The sequence below is a fragment of the Neoarius graeffei genome, chromosome 5, assembly GCF_027579695.1.
Source record: "Neoarius graeffei isolate fNeoGra1 chromosome 5, fNeoGra1.pri, whole genome shotgun sequence".
In the NCBI taxonomy this organism is placed as follows: Eukaryota; Metazoa; Chordata; class Actinopteri; order Siluriformes; family Ariidae; genus Neoarius; species Neoarius graeffei.
In genome coordinates, this window is record NC_083573.1 from 83006945 (window position 1) to 83027747 (window position 20803).

Genomic DNA, 20803 nt, shown 5'->3' on the forward strand with positions numbered 1-20803 from the left:
AACATATAAAGTTTCAAATGTGCATAAAGTTAAAATCATTGCCCATTCCTGCTGGTCCAGGGAATTAAACCAGCAACCTTTTGGGCCCAAAGCTGCTTCTCTAACCATTAGGCCATGGCTTCCTATAGCAGATAGTGCCTGTGTGTTATCTTTCTATCATTCACCTATATTAATTTCTCCTTACGCTAATTGATCCCTGGTGGAATCCTTGGCCCTTGACCTCAAAAACTGTATTGGCTGCATATAGGTTTTTGGTTCTTGAGCATGTAGGTGCAGTCAGCATAAGTGTTAAATGAAGATCCTGAGAATGTCAGTGAGAGAAACTGGAAAAGATGTCACCATGTGGCCAGGACACTGGCACTAGTTTAAGAACACTGACATGGTGGGCTTCTCAAATCACTGTGTTGAGATGATGCCTCTTGGCATGATGTTCGTAAAATATCTCTGATTTTAGATGAATGGCTCTTATTTGCACTCAGCTCTGTGAACAGTTTTTGTCAGTGTGTGGTCCAGATGCTGTTCTCTGCAGGGATATTTGAAAAATATTTGGAATACTTTTTATTTTTCATAAATTTGCTGCTCTCTTTAGAACTAAAGCCCAACAGACTTTCACTAGGCTAGAGAAGTTTAGGAAAGTTAGTCACTACTCATGGCATGCTATTTTATCTGCAATATTGATTATATTGTTCTTATATTATATGGCATATTAAAATCTCTTTAGGTTATGAAAAAAAAAAATAAAAATCAGTCCAGTTGCTCAATCTTCTCAGAATTGCTGTGATAATGATCGGCCACCTTCACTGCAGATATCTCTGACAGATGAGATTGGATTACATGATGGCCAGAAAGCCAGCTGGACCTTTGAAATTTAGTTACAAATTAAATCTCATTGACTAACAAACTTGCCTTCCTCAACATGTTGACCTGCTACTGGGCCCAGATTTTGTCTGTAACTTTCTGGTATTTTCCAAGCCACTTCTGGTCTATTTATAGAAATATTTCATTACATAATAATGGTCATAAAATCTCTTCTGTAGTAGGAATGCGCAACATGGAAAATATTGTATACAGTACCTGTCAAAACCTTGGACACAACTTCTAATGCAATGTTTTTTTTCTTTATTTTTATGAATTAAGACACTTCATGCCTTAAAGTAATGATGGATGTCGTTTCTCTTTACTTAGCTGACATAATATGGATTACTACAGTTGTGGAATAGGGCTATTTACTGTATTTTTATTATTTACTATTTACTGTTTGATCTCAAACACATTAAGAAGGCAAGAAATTGCACTAATTAACTTTTGACGAGGCACACCAATGTAGAAAATAGTCAAAATACAGAAAAAAAAGAAGGGAAAAAAAAAGAAAACCCTATGGATGACTCGGCATATACAAACTTTTTTGACTGGCATTTTTAATACAGTGACTAGTTTATCATAAATTACAGAAATTTCTTTTCTGGCAAAATTTTCTGAAAACCTATTCTTTAACAGAAAACCTTATGAATGAGTAGAGGTGTGCAAACTTTTGTATTGTATATGAAAATCAATATTTACTGTACTAGGTCTTGTGACCTCTTTGTTCTGATCCTACTGGCAAACAGCTTAAGAATTTTAACTTGTCATGACTTAAATAAGACTGTCCTCAATGAGGGACATTCAAGTAATTTAACTATAGCTTGCTAATAGGGGGTGTGCAAACTTTTGGCAATGCTAATAGGCATAACTGCTGACTTAATGCTCTGATACTTGTGTGTTGTAAGGTAAATTATAAAATAAATGTTTTGGGTTTTTTTTACTCAGAAACCAAGGGGATGTAAACTTTTGCACTCAGTTATAGTTTGGGTATTAAAATTTGTAAAGTAGTTGATGTGAAGTACAAATAATAAGAAATGTCAAGCTTTTTTATTATCTTATGAAACTCTTAATTTTTTTTTTGTATATACATACATAAACCACCAATAATAAGCCATGGGGAGGGCTGTGGCCTAAAGGTTAGCGAAGCAGCTTTGGGACCAAAAGGTCACTGGTTCCATTCCCTGGACCAGCAGGAATGGCTGAAGTGCCCTTGAGCAAGGCACCTAACCCCCAGGCTGCTCTGGGTATGTTGTACATCACTCTGGATAAGAGCGTCTGCTCAGTGCCAGTAACGTAATAAAAGAATGTAAGATGAGCTTTTAAGCAGATTCTATATATAAAGGTGTTGGAAGCATATCTTTATTTATGTCTCGTGCTTCTTTTTAAACAATTTCATCTTTTCAGCCTTGTTGAAAGCTCAGGTTTTTGGTATTTGGGTCCTGGATCCTTTTTTGTGCCTGCTGTGGAGATGGAGGTATTGTTGGCCAATGTGACAGTCTGTAGAGCCTCCAGACTGTACATTATCCCCTGCTGATGTTCTGGCTTCAGTGCCAGCTAATGACTTTGCCCCCCACTCATCCAACCCGCACTCATCAAAGAGTAACTCAACCCCAGCTGGAATGAGAATCCAACCTCTGAATAAATGCAAGAATTAAAACCACTCAGCGACTTCTAAAAGCAAACCAAAAACACAGATCTTTGTGTGGAGCCAACAATATTCTGGGTGTCTCTTCAAATTGGTACTTTCACTGTTAACTTTGATAGCGACTCCTTTTAATTCTCTTTACAGGCCAAAGTTGCCTAGTTAATTCACCACTGTCTTATTCCCAAATCAGTGCCATCTGTAGGCCCTTCATTTTGCCAGCTCACGCTTTTCTATTTATTAGCATACTGAGATGAAAGGTGGCCTTTAGCAGCAGTGCAAACTATTTAGGTACAGGGAGGCGCCTTTAGAGAGAGTCTACACTGGACAAAGCATATCGCAAAATACTCGCGTCAACTAGCGCCGTCTGTTGCTTATTAAATTTTATGAGGCAAACACGGTAGACTTCAAAGAGGCTACGCAGTCGCCGACATTTCTCTTTGAAAGCCGGATTCCATGTAGAGCAAGTCGCATGTGTATCCAAACATTTGTTTAGGGTTGTATGAGACCCAACATCAACAAGGTACAAGATGATTTTCTGGTGAAGAGCCACTTGGCTGCTTATCTTGTTGTTGTTTGAGCTGTTTTTCTTTTTCTCATTTGGTTATTTGTGATTTATATAGTGACTGATGAGAGCATGTATACAGTAATTGACAAACAAGATATAATTCACAAGGAATGCGACTCAATCTGTTTGTTCTAGCATATGTTAGCATTAGACATAGCTACAATGGAGCTTGTTCCCATTGTATTGTGAGATGGTGTTGCAGAACGTTGAGTCACTGTGGTTTATGGGTCTCTAGTGTGGTAATACACCCCAGTTTTCCAAAAGACCTTCAACTCTTAATGCCGTATAACCTAACCTTGTCTATGTAAAGCTTAAAAATGAGGGTTTTGAAGAATGGCAGCAGCTGAGTGATGCCTGGACTGGGCAAGGATAAAACAAGTGGAGTTTCAGTTTTCAGGACAGAAATGTGCAGATCTGGAAAGAAAGGCTGATTTGGGGATTGAAGGGATTGTTTGCGAGCCAGGGGACTTGAGCAGAGTGAACCACAAAAGGCTGTAGTTTGCCTGAGCATGGAAATGAGAACCAGACGGGCTAGCACATTAACCAAGGACACTGGCAATCGCAGACCTTTAGTGTGGCTCATTTTTGTGTGCGCTGGTGAGGCACTCCAGCTCATTGTTGCACTAAATACTATATTTTACAAGATAATTTGGCTCAAGAAGTTTTGGGATTCAAATTTGTCTTTTGTAATTACAGTGTTTTTCAATAATATATATTTTATAGAGTGTTGACTACTGGGATGACCAGAGTACCTGAAAACGTCCGAAGTAGTATAAAAACTGACTGTGAACTGTGTGCTTTGTAGTTGTACTTTCCGATAAGTATCTTAGACACATACCTTTAGATTATAGTAGAGTATATAGAAGAGTACAATTATTGGTACCCTTTGTAAAGATTAGTAAAAAAAAAGGGTCAGAATAAATCCACCTTTTGGTGAAATCACTTAATCTCACATTGAAACAAGACCGTCAATGACAGCGTAGCTCACTCCAGCCCCATCTAGTCCAGAAAGAATTGGCCACCTTGCACAAAAAAATGTTGCAAGCTATCTATACTACTAAAGGAAGGCTGTTTGTCTCTTTGTCTGTTCACCTATGCAAATCAACACAGCTGGATGCACATACTCCATACTTTGCACATGGATTGGTGACACACTGGAGGGTCCCAAGACAACATTTTCGATTTTCCAAAACATGGGATTAGTGCTAATCCAACACACTATTCATTTCCCATAGGCTACATGCTCACGCTAACACACTGCGTGCAGCCTCAGCGGGGAATCCCCTCCCCCACTCGCCTGAGAGTTTCAGTTGTATGGGACCTCGAAGAGCACCATTCAGAGGAAATCAGATTCACGGGCAATAACTATTAGTATACACTATATACAAGCTATATATAGAAGCTATATGCACCCTAGAAATACCAACCTATTTGCCAGAAAGAATCCAAAACGACGAGGAATTGGCCAAGAAGAAGAGATTTTTTGTTGAACTGCTCATTAAGGCTTAATTAGTACATAACTTCATTAATAATTGTAATTTAGCAAATCTGGGTAGAAGTTATATGCACCCCAGGTACCCCTACCTTCACGCCAGAAAGAATCAAAATTGATGAATTGAGGGAGAAGAAGTGATATGTGTGGAAACTGCTTGTTAGAGATTAATTACTCCATATCCTCATTATTAATTGCAATGATGCAAATTTAGGTAGAAGTTACAGTGGTGCTTGAAAGTTTGTGAACCCTTTAGAATTTTCTATATTTCTGCATAAATATGACCTAAAACATCATCAGGTTTTCACACAAGTCCTAAAAGTAGATAAAGAGAATCCAGTTAAACAAATGAGACAAAAATATTATATTTGGTCATTTATTTATTGAGGAAAATGATCCAATATTACATATCTGTGAGTGGCAAAAGTATGTGAACCTCTAGGATTAACAATTCATTTGAAGGTGAAATTAGAGTCAGGTAGGGCGGCACGGTGGTGTAGTGGTTAGCGCTGTCGCCTCACAGCAAGAAGGTCTGGATTCGAGCCCCGTGGCCGGCGAGGGCCTTTCTGTGCGGAGTTTGCATGTTGTCCGCGTGGGTTTCCTCCGGGTGCTCCGGTTTCCCCCACAGTCCAAAGACATGCAGGTTAGGTTAACTGGTGACTCTAAGGCTACAACGGCAATGAGATGTTATTTAAAAATATATTGCGTCCAAATGGGCAATGATCAGTAAAATATCAGGTCCATATGGCAACGCAACACTTGCTGAAAATGATGCAATACACATGCCACACCTCTAGGGGCGCTGTAAGACGGTCCCTTCGGAGACACCAGAACAATAGAAGAAGTAAGGACGCATGCGCATAAACTATTATGCGCGAGACTTCATATTAGCCACAAAGTCAGGAAAATCTGTTCGTAAAATTACATTATAATGACCAAATACAATGAAAAGTATTTTTCCAGTCTCACCTGTGAAAGGTAATCCCATGTGATCTCGTTTGGACGGCAAACCTGTTGGTACAGTTAAACGCAGCTAATCTTTATTCTCCGCTTTGACCTATCCAATATGGCGGCGAGGATGACGTATGATTCTACGCGGAAGGCGGCGTCTTTAATGGTCCGGAATAAATTGAATGCTACACGTTGATGGATTAATTTGTTGTTTCTCACCTGTGAAAGGTAATCCTATGTGATCTCGTTTGGATGGTAAACCTGTTGGTACAGTTAAACGCAGCACATGAATCTTTATTCTCCGCTTTGACCTATCCAATATGGCGGCGAGGATGACGTATGATTCTACGCGGAAGGCGGCGTCTTTAATGGTCCGGAATAAATTGAATGCTACACGTTGATGGATTAATTTGCTCTTCTACGCCCTTTTTGAGGAATGTATTGTAGGACTTAAATCAACATCTGAAGAGGTGAGATTGCTCCTTTTTTTCCCTATTTTTGCTGGCGGGATTGACTCTGCCCTAAGGGCAGAGTCTCTCTCTCTCTCTCTCTCTCTCTCTCTCTCTCTTTGCACCATTATACAATAAATATTCACAGTGAAAATATTTTGTAAGCGCGTTTCATGAACCAGGTTATAGGATTTGTTGACAACTTGCATCGAGTTCGTTACACTTCTAACCGGCGTGAAGCACTCACAGTCGTGTGGTTGTGACGTCATCATAAACAAATCCGTTCTACTCATCCAGACAACTTCACAACGGCAACATTGCCAGATCTTTCCACTCTGGAACCCGTTCTCAAAAAGATTGCGTTTTGGGCACCCAAAACACCGGTGCCATGTGGACGCCAGGCCTAAACGATAAACAATTGTATCGGAGTCACCTGAATCCGTTGCCATGTGGACAGGGCCTAAATTGACCGTAGGTGTGAGTGTGAATGGTTGTCTGTGTCTATGTGTCAGCCCTGTGATGACCTGGCGACTTGTCCAGGGTGTACCCCGCTTTTCGCCCGTAGTCAGCTGGGATAGGCTCCAGCTTGCCTGCGACCCTGTAGAAGGATAAAGCGGCTACAGATAATGAGATGAGATGAGATTAGAGTCAGGTGTTTTCAATCAATTGGATGACAATCAGGTGTGAGTGGGCACCCTGTTTTATTTAAAGAACAGGGATCTATCGAAGTCTGATCTTCACAACACGTTTGTGGAAGTGTATCATGGCATGAACAAAGGAGATTTCTGAGGACCTCAGAAAAAGCGTTGTTGATGCTCATCAGGCTGGAAAAGGTTACAAAAGCATCTCTAAAGAGTTTGGACTCCACCAATCCACAGTCAGACAGATTGTGTACAAATGGAGGAAATTCAAGACCATTTTTACCCTCCCCAGGAGTGGTCGACCAACAAAGATCACTCCAAGAGCAAGGCATGTAATAGTTGGCGAGGTCACAGAGGACCCCAGGGTAACTTCTAAGCAATTGAAGGCCTCTCTCACATTGGCTAATGTTAATGTTCATGAGTCCACCATCAGAAGAACACTGAACAACAATGGTGTGCATGGCAGGGTTGCAAGGAGAAAGCCACTGCTCCCCAAAAAGAACATTGCTGCTCGTCTGCAGTTTGCTAAAGATCATGTGGAGAAGCCAGAAGGCTATTGGAAAAATATTCTGTGGACAGATGAGACCAAAATAGAACTTTTTGGTTGAAATGAGAAGCGTTATGTTTGGAGAAAGGAAAACACTGCCTTCCAGCATAAGAACCTTATCCCATCTGTGAAACATGGTGGTGGTAGTATCATGGTTTGGGCCTGTTTTGCTGCATCTGGGCCAGGACAGCTTGCCATCATTGATGGAACAATGAATTCTGAATTATACCAGCGAATTCTAAAGGAAAATGTCAGGACATCTGTCCATGAACTGAATCTAAAGAGAAGGTGGGTCATGCAGCAAGACAACGACCCTAAGCACACAAGTTGTTCTACCAAAGAATGGTTAAAGAAGAATAAAGACCGGAAATGTTTAGTTGCAGTTATTGCTGCACAAGGGGGTCACACCAGATACTGAAAGCAAAGGTTCACATACTTTTGCCACTCACAGATATGTAATATTGGATAATTTTCCTCAATAAATAAATGACCAAGTATAATATTTCTGTCTTATTTGTTTAACTGGGTTCTCTTTATCTACTTTTCGGACTTGTGTGAAAATCTGATGATGTTTTAGGTCATATTTATGCAGAAATATAGAAAATTCTAAAGGGTTCACAAACTTTCAAGCACCACTGTATGTGCACCCCAGGCAGACCTACCTTCCTGCCAAAAAGAATAAAAATTGGTGAAGAACTGAGAGAGAAAAAGTGTTTTTTGTGAAATGTGGACAACGCCAGACGGACAATGGACAACACATGATGGCATAAGGTCATCGCCTATCAGCCGGATGAGCTAATAAAAAAAAGTGAAAAAATGTATTCAGAGAAAAACAAATTCCTCATCAAGAAATAATATTTTTCAACAAAAACATATGTGCCACAATTATTGGCACCCCTGCATTTAACTTTGTACAACCTTCCTTTGTCAGTAAAACAGCACTGAGTCTTCTCCTATAATATTTATAAGGTTGGAGGTATGGAGCAGAGCATCTCATAGATTTTTTTCTAAGGTTTTTTACTAAACTTCACAAGAGGTGCCAATAAAGGGATGTGAAAGGCACTGTATACAAATAATACAATATGTAAATAATTAATTCAATAAGTATATTTGGTTAATAGAAAGTTTTAACATAATTTATGAAATGTGTAGATTGATTTAAGGTACATATTGGCTTAAAGTCCTAAACAACTGAATAGGTCAGTATGAACCCAAAGAATCATGCCAGCACATTGAAATGACACCAACAAGAATAGAGATGATGTTCAAGACCATTTCTTCCAGCTTGCAAACAATCTTTCTAACATTTTTACATTTCTTTACAGTGTCCGTGGAGCAGATGCAGGTAATGGCATCCGTGTTTTCATCCCAGACATTGGCATGTTCATTGCTGGTCTGGTTACATGGCTCCTGTGTCGCAGTCTGGAAAAACCTCCAGGGAAAGATGTCTTGCAGCATAGTACTGACTTTGACATGGGGAACCAGGTGAGTTTACACAATATTTGATACTTTGAAGGACTTGTGATGTTTTCTAAAGAAGGCTTTTTCTATTATCGTATGATTGTCAGTGAGCCTAACAATATAAATCAAGATTTATAAATTTTCAACAAGGCTATACCTTCAATGAAGCATGTTGATCTGGTTTAGGGTTAGGAAATATACCCAGATCAGCAAGAACTTCTCATATTTGGTGTCAAATAAAAGGAAAAACTGGTGACTCTGTTATTCTGTTCGAAGCATTTTGCTGATATGACTTGGCTCCACTTGTCCTCTTAACAGGAAGAACACTATATGGCCAAAAGTATGTGGGGACGCCCAAATATTGAACATCCAAAACCATTGACTTTAATATTGAATTGTTCCCCCTTACAACAGTGTCCACTCTTCTGAGAAGGTTTTCCACTAAATTTTGGAAATCCGTTCAGCCACAATTCACATTCAGCCATATCCATATCCAGCCAATGTCCATTCAGCCGCAAGATCCGTTAGATCAGGCACTGATGTTGGGTCAGGAGGCCTGGGGTGGTGTCAGCATTCCAGTTCATCCCAAAGGCGTTCACTGGGTTTAAAGTCAGAGCCCTGTGCAGGACACTCAAGTTCTTCCACACCAACCTTGGTAAACCATGTTTTCATGGACTTCACTTTGTGCTCAGGGGTATTATCATGCTGGAACAGGTTTGGGCCTCTTAGTTCCAGTGAAAGGAAATCTTAAGGCTACAGCACACAAAGACACTACAGACAACAATGTGCTTCCAAGTTTGGGGAAGAACCACATATGGGTTTGATGGTGGGGTGTCCACATACTTTTGGTCAATGTAAGTCATAACTGCAATGAAATATCTTTATCCTAATGGGAGTGGTCTCTTCCAGGATGACCTACCCCCATCCACAGGATATAAGGGCTCAGTGAATGGTTTGAGTGTGAAAATGATGCAGATCTTATTCTATGTCCTTCACAGTCACCAGACCTCATCCCAGTTGAACATGCATGTGAGATTCTGGACCAGTGTGTTAGGCTTGCTACCAGCATTCTCAAAGCAATGACTGAGGGAATGTCTTTTAGTAAAATGGTGTTCAGTGCTCTAGTATGGTTCCAGAGATAGACGGTAGAATCTGTGCCCAAGCTCATGATGGCTCATGGTGGTTTTATAAAAAGCACCTTCCTAACAAACGTTGCCTTTTTTTTTTTCACTTTACTTAGTCACTTGTCTGTACATTGGTGTACTTAGATTTAGAAAAAGCAGAGTAGTGCTGCATCATGGTACAACATTATTTTTGTTGAAATTAGAAACAATAATTCATTTAACATGGAAGAGAGAAGGGTAAATAAAACATTCGGAAAATATTTTAGCATCCAATATGATGATGTTCATCCTTTGGGGTCGAAGATCACCATGACTTCAATTTGGTGGGTGGCGGTTGTGGGTCCGGAGGTGACTGATGAGGCCAATCCAGGCTTTGAGGGTACACCCACATGTCGACGTTCCATGTGCCAAGGTTGAGTACCTTCACTGTCTTTTTGTTGTATTTTGACGGCTGAGTGGGATCCCTGCCAGCCGTGGTGTGCTGGCCAGGGTGAGGTGAAGCAGACTATGTTTGGGGCACCTTTTCTAGCCCCTTCCTCCATGGAGGTGAGCAGAGCGAATCCTAAACAGGGCTGCTCAGACACCCAGGGGGATGCCGAACTCTGCTGCTGCTTCATTCCAGCAGAGAGCTACCCTATACCCTGGGCTGCCTGTGTGCAGGTTCATGACTATAGTTTCCAGTGTTTCTGCACCTGCTGTTTCGCTACTTGCCCATCGCCACAAGACTTGAATTTGAAGTCATGACTTGTGCGTGACTTGGATTAGAGTGAGGGAGAGTTGCACAGCCATCAGCCTCACTCTCTTGTCCTGACCTAACTGAGTCCAGGGGCAAGACAGAATCAAGACAGCTGGAGCTAGGTTGGGTTGCAATGGATGGCCAACAGTGTTCTACTTGTTGCACTGTGCCTTGATCACACTCCACAAATACTTTGCTGGGTCCGCCTTCCTGCCCATTGAACCACCAGGTGGTGGTCTCCTCCACGCAGTCTGCAGAGTCCAGTCTTCGGTCATAACCTTGACCAGGGCAGAGCGAGGGGTTGCTAGTGCTTGCTCAAGGCACCACCCCAGGCTAGTGGAGGGAAGGAGACGCCTTACTACTCCATTGAGTGGCAGTCAAGGATGGCACATGCCAACTACCCTAGCATCCAATAAACTACTGGGAGTACCAATAGAGTCTGTCAGTGTGATAGAAATTCTACTAATGATACCCGTGATATCTCAGAAAAGTACAGTATGATGTAATTAATAGTGACATGGATATCATATTGTCATGTTGAGCAGCCACAACCCAAAAAACAATGTTCTTCTCTGATAACCCGGACAAATTTTCCCTGCTGGTATATTGTGTGTTGCCCACTCCTTATTCATATCTAAGCTGTTCTCTTTGTTCTATATGAATCTGCTTGATTAATACTTTCTTGGAGTGCACACAACCAGGGGCCTGTAATATATCTTACTCTTTTACTAAGAGAGGCTGCTCCCTTTCAGGAAGATAGAAAGGTCTCTACGGTGATAAATTATAAGCCACAGTTATGAAGAGGATAATAAGGTGAACCCATTACTGTCTAGATGAATATCAACCAGAGACATTTTCATAGTGCACCATTTCTCCCAAGGCTGCTGTTCTTCCCTCCCACAATGGGCCAGAGACACTCAGCCTGGAAACCCTCTGAAATGAAGAGACGGCTACTGCTTTAGATCAACTAACATACACTCTGAGAACTTCTCTTGCCAGTCTGTGCCATTTACTGGTTATCTGGTTGGGTTTGTGGATTGAGAGATAATGTGGATGGAGATGTAGAGAGTGTTGTGGAAAAACATGGCTCTGGGAACCAAATAAAAATCAGTTTTAATGTTTTTACTGATGGCTCATCCAGACTTCTTGAGTTATAGAAGGCTCTTGTGAAAATCATAAAACATCAGAGAGATCACAGGGTCTTTTAATTTAGAACTAGCAACCCTTATGTGGTTATGATGGCACTGTATGCTCATAGATTGAAAGATGTTCAAAGATTTTTGCTAAATTATTTTTGAACTCACTAAAATGTACTGGAATGTGTTGCTTTCATGGTAAATTAAATTACAAATATAATATACGAGTAAATTATAACTCACAGGCTCATACTGTATTATCTGGCAAAATAAAGGCTATAGCATGTGATCCTTTCATTTCTAGCATTGGGAAGCATGTGATGACATGGAAATAATTATCATTCTATTCTATGCTTCTTTTTATTATTCTCGATCCTTATTCATTTTTCTGTTATATTTCACATCTATGACAACTACAGGATCCATATAATCCCCTGCAGATTCCTGGAATGCTACACAAGAGTTAGAATCATTCTCTTGCTGTATAAATTAGGTTTACGTTCAATATAACGTGCGCAAGACATTAATTCATCCAATAAGTGCGCTGATATTTAAATTGCATCAATTTCCACTGAGTGCCAGTTTTGAACTTGAGCCTGTCATTGATTTTAAGATTCTCCAGTTCCTATAATAATAGTCGTACTGCCTTGTGCGCTGGCTCTTTAATTACATGACATATAAAATAATGGAAGAGATCTTTTTTTTTTTTGAGAAAGAACAGGAAATTTAAACATTGCACTGGTTCAAGAAAACATATCAGAAATCTTAGTGGAATACATAACGAATATTCTTGCCCTGGAGAGTTCTCAGGTTTAAAATAAGCTTTAAAAATGCATAAATTACATCCAGATTTAGATTTCAGGCTTTACATCTTATTCTAGGGGCGGCATGGTGGTGTAGTGGTTAGCACTGTCACCTCACAGCAAGAAGGTCCGGGGTCGTGGCCGGCGAGGGCCTTTCTGTGCGGAGTTTGCATGTTCTCCCCGTGTCCGCGTGGGTTTCCTTCGGGTGCTCCGGTTTCCCCCAAAGACATGCAGGTTAGGTTAACTGGTGACTCTAAATTGACCGTAGGTGTGAATGGTTGTCTGTGTCTATGTGTCAGCCCTGTGATGACCTGGCGACTTGTCCAGGGTGTACCCCGCCTTTCGCCCATAGTCAGCTGGGATAGGCTCCAGCTTGCCTGCGACCCTGTAGAACAGGATAAATTGGCTAGAGATAATGAGATGAGACATCTTATTTTAAATGTATTTTGTCTATACCTTATAGTGATACATTGATTAAGTAAAGAATAAAATGTAACAGGATGTTCTGCTATAGGAAAATAATGGGTGGTGTGATGCAGCCTGGTGCTGAGCAGAGTTACTCTTACCACCCTGGAGTTGATTATTTTCCGGTAACAACATTTTCAGAAGTGTTATATTGCTTGTAAATCACATCAATTTGCCAGTGTTTACATTTTATATTTATTAGTGAGGGATGTACTTTTAAAGAAAATATCTCGCAAATAAACAAATTGAGCTAAAAGTCAGTCTTTATGTCTATCCTTTATAAAAAAGCTGCATGTTGAATTTGTTCTTAACGATATAATCACTAAAGTGATGAAAATAGACAGGACTACTTTTTGTCAGGGAGGCCGCCATAACTCCATCATGCATGATGTCATTTTCCGCAAGCACAGCGGAGGTGTACAAGTGCATGCTATACCAGACTATAGTATAATATTATGGCCGAGCATGACTTCTTGGTCAATTTGTTTGCATTTCTCCACAAAAATTATGGAAATGCAGTATTAGAAAAGGAATCAAAATAAAGTAGTGGCGAGTTTATTGCCTGTTTATTTTTTTTTAAATCACCTGCTTATCTTCCATCCGTTTGATGCATGACGCGGGATGCTGTCGTGCTGCTGGTGTTTTGTGGTGAAACAAAGTCAGGATCGCGTCTGGCTTCAGTTGTCGTTCTTGCCTCGTGTCTCGCTTCTTCCCAGTGATTTTTTTCATACAACTTCTCCACAAAACAATCTTCTGTAAAATCCTTACTGCACAATTTGCTGCTTTTTCCAGGAGTTAAGTTTTCTCGCTTTACTTGATGAAAGCACTCAGCCAAATGTCCTGGTTCCTTCAAAGGATAGCCATGCCATGACAGTCCCAATGTTTTCTTGGGTTCCGAATCATGGTTTTCACACTTGTAGGTGGTGCATTTACCCATCATTGAGAAGATATAGATGAAGACACTACTCCTGCACAAACCACTAGAATACTTAAAATGTAATACACAGATAAAATAATGCTTGAAAAAAATAGACGGTAATAATAGCTTTGGCTGCATGCAATAGCGGATCCAGGACGGAATGAGGAAGACGTGTGGAATCCTACGCCATGCAGCACCACCGTTATTTTCATCTCTTAATACATCCATGTATCTGGCTAATCCAGCATGTCCGCGCCCAGGGAAATGTCCCAACGGACTGATGTTACAACTTTAACATGTTTTTTAAGCTAAAGTCCTCTTAATTTTTTTTCATCTCGAACATCTTGTATTAATGTATAATGATGACATTTCATAACCCTGTAATTTCAAAATGTCCCTGTTAATCACTTCAAACTCTTCATTGTTACATTTAAAGTTGTGGAAAGGTCTGTCAGACAAATTAGTTATCACTTATGGTATAACAGATATAAACAGTCATTTCCTTAAGTTAATGATACAAAAAAAAACAGCCCGTCATGTTATAGAGAAACCAAAAAGTACAAAACTCCTCTTCTGAAATGTTTTCTCTTGTCAGAAAACCTATAGCTGTATTTTTTATCTCTGACCAAGAAGAAGTGCTGACACTGGTGACTCCTTGCATAAACTTTAAATAAAGATTTGTTAAAAGCAACACATTTTTATGTCTGTTTATTATTAATCTTAAATTATGTGTCCACCAATCTCTCTGAATTAGAGCTGGCAATATTGTCAGAGCTTCTATTTTAGAAAATTAATCAACACTTTCCAACCTGTCGTATTTGTGAATTTAAAAGTGCTGTTATTTAAAATCTCAAGATCACACAAACACCTGAAAATACCCTGTATATACATGAAAAAAAACACCATTGCTTCACCCATCCTATTTTTTTTTTTTTTGCCTAGCCTTGGTTTCTTGAGGACTGCCAGTCCTGTTCCTGTTTGTCCTGGCGGCAATGCCCTGGCCTAATTCCTCTTCTCCTTGGCATGGAATTTATTTATTTTTGATGATTCCCCTCTGCCATGTCTTATTTTGCAATCAGGGCAGTATTTATTCAGGTAAATGGCCTGTTTGACAGGAGGACTGATGGATGTGGAGTCAGAAGGGAAACGGACAGGTGGAGCCTGTAGACCGATGAGCTGTTTGTGTTAGAGATGAAATACTTGCTCAATAAAAACCCAGGTCATATATCTATGAAGCCACTTAGCATCTTTCCTTGGCCTCATATCTGTCACAAAATGCAGATCACTACTTTGGTTCCTGGTGGCGCTCCACATTTTAATTCTGTTTTGGAGCATTGCAGTTCTGGTCAAATGAGTATTTGGATAGCAGGAGAAATGTGTAACCTGGCATTCATGCTGAATAATTTTATTATTTTGGGTCACACAGAAGTGTTCACACTCAAAAATACATTTTTGCAGAAAATACACATAATAGGGACACCAGTACCCCTGCTCATGGATGCAATTATTCAATCCTGTGGCAGCAGTGCAATGCATAAAATCATGCAAATACAGGCGAAGTGTCTGACAGCATGGAACAGATCCCTACAGAAATACGCCTGTGTTGGTTTATGTCAACAGCTGTAAAGACACTGTTGAAAATTACTGTTTCTACAGTCATTGTTTCACTTTATTTTCTTCCAATCTCTGACTCAGCACCCCTGGAGTCGATTGTTTTCTGATTTCTGATGCTGACAAAAGAAGAAATCAGACAGAATTTGTGAAGTTTATTTCCAAAGTAATGCCTGAATGTTTAGCTGATTATGACAATATGGATGAGTGTATGACAACGTGGAAAAGATCTCTTTTGTAGACATCAGAACGGGTGCCAGTTATACCCTGTAAAAACGAAAATGTTGAGAAAACTCAAATTATCAAGGCAACGTGCCTTGATAATTTTTGAGTTTTCTCAACTTTTGACTATTATTGACTTTAATAATGTTTTCAAGTTTAGATAAGAGTTCTGCCAACTGAATCTTCTTGTTCACCTAATTATGATATTCTTGTGAGGCTAACAATGCAATTTAACAATGAAAATGTTTGTTGTTGCAATTGTATTTAAGGAACGCTCAACAAATAAATTAATTTATTAATAAAATGAAGAGCACAGAGCTGAAAGTTAGCTGAAACCATCCCTGTCCAAAATCACTCACTACTCATTACATGGTGGACTATATAGTGAATTCGCCATTTTGTAGTGCTGTCTGAATGTATAGTGAGAATTATTACACCCTATATAGCGGACGCATAGTATCCCACAATGCATTGTGAAAAGTAGTGTACAACCGATGGTCACTAACCGAGCAATATATACCATCATGCATTGCGGTAAAAGCTGTTTTATAAGGAACGTCAAGTATTTTAGATTGACTATAGCAGTAGTTTGTTTTTCCTTATGACAACAGATTTATAAGTTGTGGTGTGAAAATGGCAACAATATTGTAAAGTGTTGGGGTGAATGGACGGAGGAAGAAACACATTATAAATGGCCATTCAAGTACAATTAAAAATAGTAAGAGAATAGAAAAAAAGCTAAAATAGAATCTCATCTCATTATCTCTAGCCGCTTTATCCTGTTCCACAGGGTCGCAGGCAAGCTGGAGCCTATCCCAGCTGACTACGGGCAAAAGGCAGGGTACACCCTGGACAAGTCGCCAGGTCATCACAGGGCTGACACATGGACAACCATTCACACCTACGGTCAATTTAGAGTCACCAGTTAACCTAACCTGCATGTCTTTGGACTGTGGGGGAAACCAGAGCACCCAGAGGAAACCAATACGGACACAGGGAGAACATGCAAACTCCGCACAGAAAGGCCCTCGCCGGCCACGGGGCTCGAACCCGGACCTTCTTGCTGTGAGGCGACAGTGCTAACCACTACACCACCGTGCCGTCCCCAGTAGTTAATCAAAAGCCTCAAATATGATGTAATTGATTTAAGGCAGCAGCAAAGAAGAAAGTATTCATCCTTGATTTAAAAGAACTGAAAGATGCAGCAGACACAAAGTACTTTGTATTGATTAATGTGGGAAATACGCTCAGTATAATATGTATTTATCACAAAAATACATGCATGTATTTATTATTTTCAAAACCCACCAGCCGACTGATCTGGCATGTTTTAATTGTGCGACAGTAATGACGTAAATAACGGCATGGCGGAATAGTGTCCAAAAGTGTTTTTTCATTTTACCAATGAACTCACTGTATAGTCCTCTATATAGTAATTCCCTATATAGTGAGTAGGGAGTATAGAATGAGTGAGTGAGTGATTTTGGACACAGATTAGATTAGATTAGATTAGATTAGATTAGATTAGATTAGATTAGATTAGATTAGATTAGATTAGATTAGATTAGATTAGATTAGATTAGATTAGATAAAACTTTATTGATCCCTTTGGGAGGGTTCCATCAGGGAAATTAAGATTCCAGCAGCATCATTACAGATAAACAGAGAAAAGAAATAGAGAAAAACTTCTAGATAAATTAAAATAAATTAAGTATTTACAAATACAGGGGCGGCACGGTGGTGTAGTGGTTAGCGCTGTTGCCTCACAGCAAGAAGGTCTGGGTTCGAGCCCTGTGGCCGGCGAGGGCCTTTCTGTGCGGAGTTTGCATGTTCTTCCTGTGTCCGCATGGGTTTCCTCCGGGTGCTCCGGTTTCCCCCACAGTCCAAAGACATGCAGGTTAGGTTAACTGGTGACTCTAAATTGACCGTAGGTGTGAATGGTTGTCTGTGTCTATGTGTCAGCCCTGTGATGACCTGGCGACTTGTCCAGGGTGTACCCCGCCTTTTGCCCGTAGTCAGCTGGGATAGGCTCCAGCTTGCCTGCGACCCTGTAGAACAGGATAAAGCGGCTAGAGATAATGAGATGAGATTTACAAATACAAATATAAAAGAATAAGATATGGGGAAGAGAGGAAGGGGGAGGGGGGTTAGGGTAAGTGTGTGTGGGGGGGGAAGCAGGAGAGATAATGCACTTTATATTGCACATTATGTTGCACATTGTCTGGTATTGCTTATTGTTAGGCTAGGCTACTGCTCCTTCCCGTCCTCTGTCCTCCTGTTACCCCTCCTTCCCCCCAGAGAGGAGTTGTACAGTCTGATGGCGTGAGGGACAAAGGAGTTTTTGAGTCTGTTCGTCCTGCACTTGGGAAGGAGCATTCTGTCACTGAACAGGCTCCTCTGGTTGCTGATGACGGTGTGCAGAGGGTGACTGGCATCGTCCATGATGTTCAGTAGTTTGTCCATAGACCTCTTCTCTGCCACCGTCACCAGAGAGTCCAGCTTCATGCCGACCACAGAGCCAGCCCGCCTGATCAGTTTGTCCAGCCTGGATGTGTCCTTCTTGGATGTGCTGCCCCCCCAGCACACCACGGTGTAAAACAGGACACTGGCGACCACAGACTGATAGAACATCCACAGGAGTTTCCTGCAGATGTTAAAGGACCGCAGCCTCCTAAGGAAGTATAGCCTGCTCTGTCCCTTCCTGTATAAGTGATTGGTGTTACAAGTCCAGTCCAGCTTGCTGTCCAGCCACAGCCTGAGGTACTTGTAGGAATCCACAGCCTCCACCTCGACTCCCTCGATCAGAACTGGTTGTGATCTTGGTCTGGACCTCCCAAAGTCAATGACCAGCTCCTTGGTCTTTGAGGTGTTGAGATGCAGATGGTTCCTGTTGCACCACACAGCAAAGTCCCTCACCAGGCTCCTATACTCCTCCTCTCTGTCGTCACTGATACACCCAACAATGGCTGTGTCATCGGCAAATGTGACACAGCTCCGAGTTGTAGCAGAAGTCCGTGGTGTACAGGGTGAAGAGAAGAGGGACCAGCACCATGCCCTGGGGTGCTCCAGTGCTGCTAATTACAGTGTCAGGCATGATGTCCTTCAGCCTGACGTACTGCGGCCTGTCAGTGAGGTAGTTGGAGATCCAGGTGATCAGGCAGGGGTCCACTCGCATCCTGTTCAGTTTGTCCTGAAGCAATAGGGGCTGGATGGTGTTGAAGGCACTCGAGAAGTCCAAGAAGAGGACCCTCACTGTGCCATTTCCCTTATCGAGATCCAAGTGGGCTCGGTGTAGCAGGTAGATGATGGCATCTTCCACACCAACACCTGCCCGGTACGCAAACTGCAGACAGTCCTGGGCATGTTGTACCTGGGGTCTGAGGAGGCTGAGGAAAAGCCGCTCCATCTTTATCAGATGTGAAGTGAGCGCCACCGGTCGGAAGTCATTCAGCTCGCTGGTCCGATTCTTTTTGGGAACTGGAACGATACATGATGTCTTCCAGAGGGTTGGCACTCTCCCCAGCTGCAGGCTGAGGTTGAAGATGCGTTGGAGTGGTTCACCCAGTTCAGCAGCGCAGGTCTTCAGTAGTCATGGACACACCTTGTCCGGGCCTGCTGCTTTCCTGGGGTGAAGCTTCCTCAGTTGACCTCTGACCTGGTCTGCAGTAATGCATAGAGGAGTCTGTGTTGAGGTGGGGGAGGAGAGGGAGGAGGGGGCTGCTGTGATGACTGGGGGGAGGTGTGTTGAGGGAAGAAGGAGAGATGGCTGCAGTGAGGGAGAGGGTGGGGGGGACATGGGCTGGTTGAACCGATTGAAGAAGCCATTCAACTCGTTCGCCCTCTCCACTGTCCCCTCAATGACTCTGGTCTTTGTATTGTGGCCTATGATGGTTTTCACACCTTCCCAGACCTCCCTCATGCTGTTCTCCTTCAGCTTCTGCTCCACCTTTCTCCTGTAGCTGTCCTTAGCTTCCCTCATGCAGCGTTTCACCTCCTGCTGTGCTGCTTTCATCACTTCCCTATCCCTGCTCCTGAAGGTGGCCTTCTTCCTGTTGAGGACAGCTTTGACTTCCTGTGTTACCCATGGCTTGTTATTAGGGTAACACCATACAGTCTTAGCGGGAGAGACCATGTCTGCACAGAAGTTGAGGTAATCTGTCAGGCAGTGTCCCAGCCCCTCTATGTCCTCACAGTGTGGGCTAAGCAGCACATCCCAGTCCATGATGTCATAGCAGTCTCTGAGGGCATCTTCCATTTCAGGGGACCACCTCCTGATGGAGCTAGTTGTTGCAGGCTGCCTTTGAACCAGGGGGGTGTACTTCAGCTGTAGAAAAACCAGGTTGTGGTCAGATTTCCCTAGTGGGGGGAGGGGTGTGACTCTGTATGCATCCCTCACATTAGCATACAGCAAGTCAATTGTCCTGTTGTTCCTTGTTGGACAATCCACAGCCTGGTAAAAAGCAGCCAAAGTAGAGTCCAAAGTAGCATGATTAAAGTCCCCAGAAATGATGACAAATGCCTCAGGGTGTTGTGTCTGCAGCCTTGCTGTGACAGAGTGAATCCTCTCACATGCAGTGGCTGCATCTGCCTTCTGAGGGATGTAAACACAGATGGTGATCTTTGTTTACATCCCATGTTTATGGGATGTTAACAGCCCATGTTTATGACCATGAGGGATAACAGGTAAAGACTGAGGTAAGAAGACTGGGCTCACTGCAGTCCTTAGTGAGCAGAATATGCATTACCCATGGCGGACCAAGGCCTGAGGAAACTGGTGCACAAAACTGGGTCTGGAGCTATGCCACAACTGGTGAACAGAACATTCAAACAAAGAACAAACATCAAACCATACCAACACAGAAAAAAAAGGGGGGGAAAGAAAATAAAGAAAAAGCTCTGGCAAGAAGCGGCAGCCAAAACACATGAAGCATACTCGTACTCTCAACTGGAAACAGAACTTGCTCTTAGTTTTAGCATGAAGCCTACATTGTTGAAGTTATCAACTGTTCATTGATGGAGACTTGAGTGTAAAACTGTTCATGACAACTGTAGTCCTAAGGTTGTCATGGCAACTGTAGTCTTCAGCCATCATAGCAAAATTGTAAGTGTCATAGTAAATATTTGGACCCAAAGAGATGGGAAAATAGAGTCCAGGTTATAAATCCTGGAGTTTTC

At 41.7% G+C, this 20803-nt stretch overlaps 1 protein-coding gene across 5 annotated transcripts in view; it reads left to right on the forward strand.

The window, feature by feature from the left end:
* LOC132887095 (piezo-type mechanosensitive ion channel component 2) overlaps positions 1-20803 on the forward strand; it is a 345950-nt gene that overhangs the window by 162955 nt on the left and 162192 nt on the right. For 4 of the 5 annotated variants that reach the window (XM_060922465.1, XM_060922467.1, XM_060922466.1 and 1 more), the window contains exon 5: positions 8477-8636. In XM_060922465.1, coding sequence (XP_060778448.1) covers positions 8477-8636 — 160 coding nt within the window. Of the gene's footprint in view, positions 1-8476; positions 8637-20803 lie in introns of those variants that run through there. The other variant, XM_060922469.1, reaches the window with a different exon arrangement.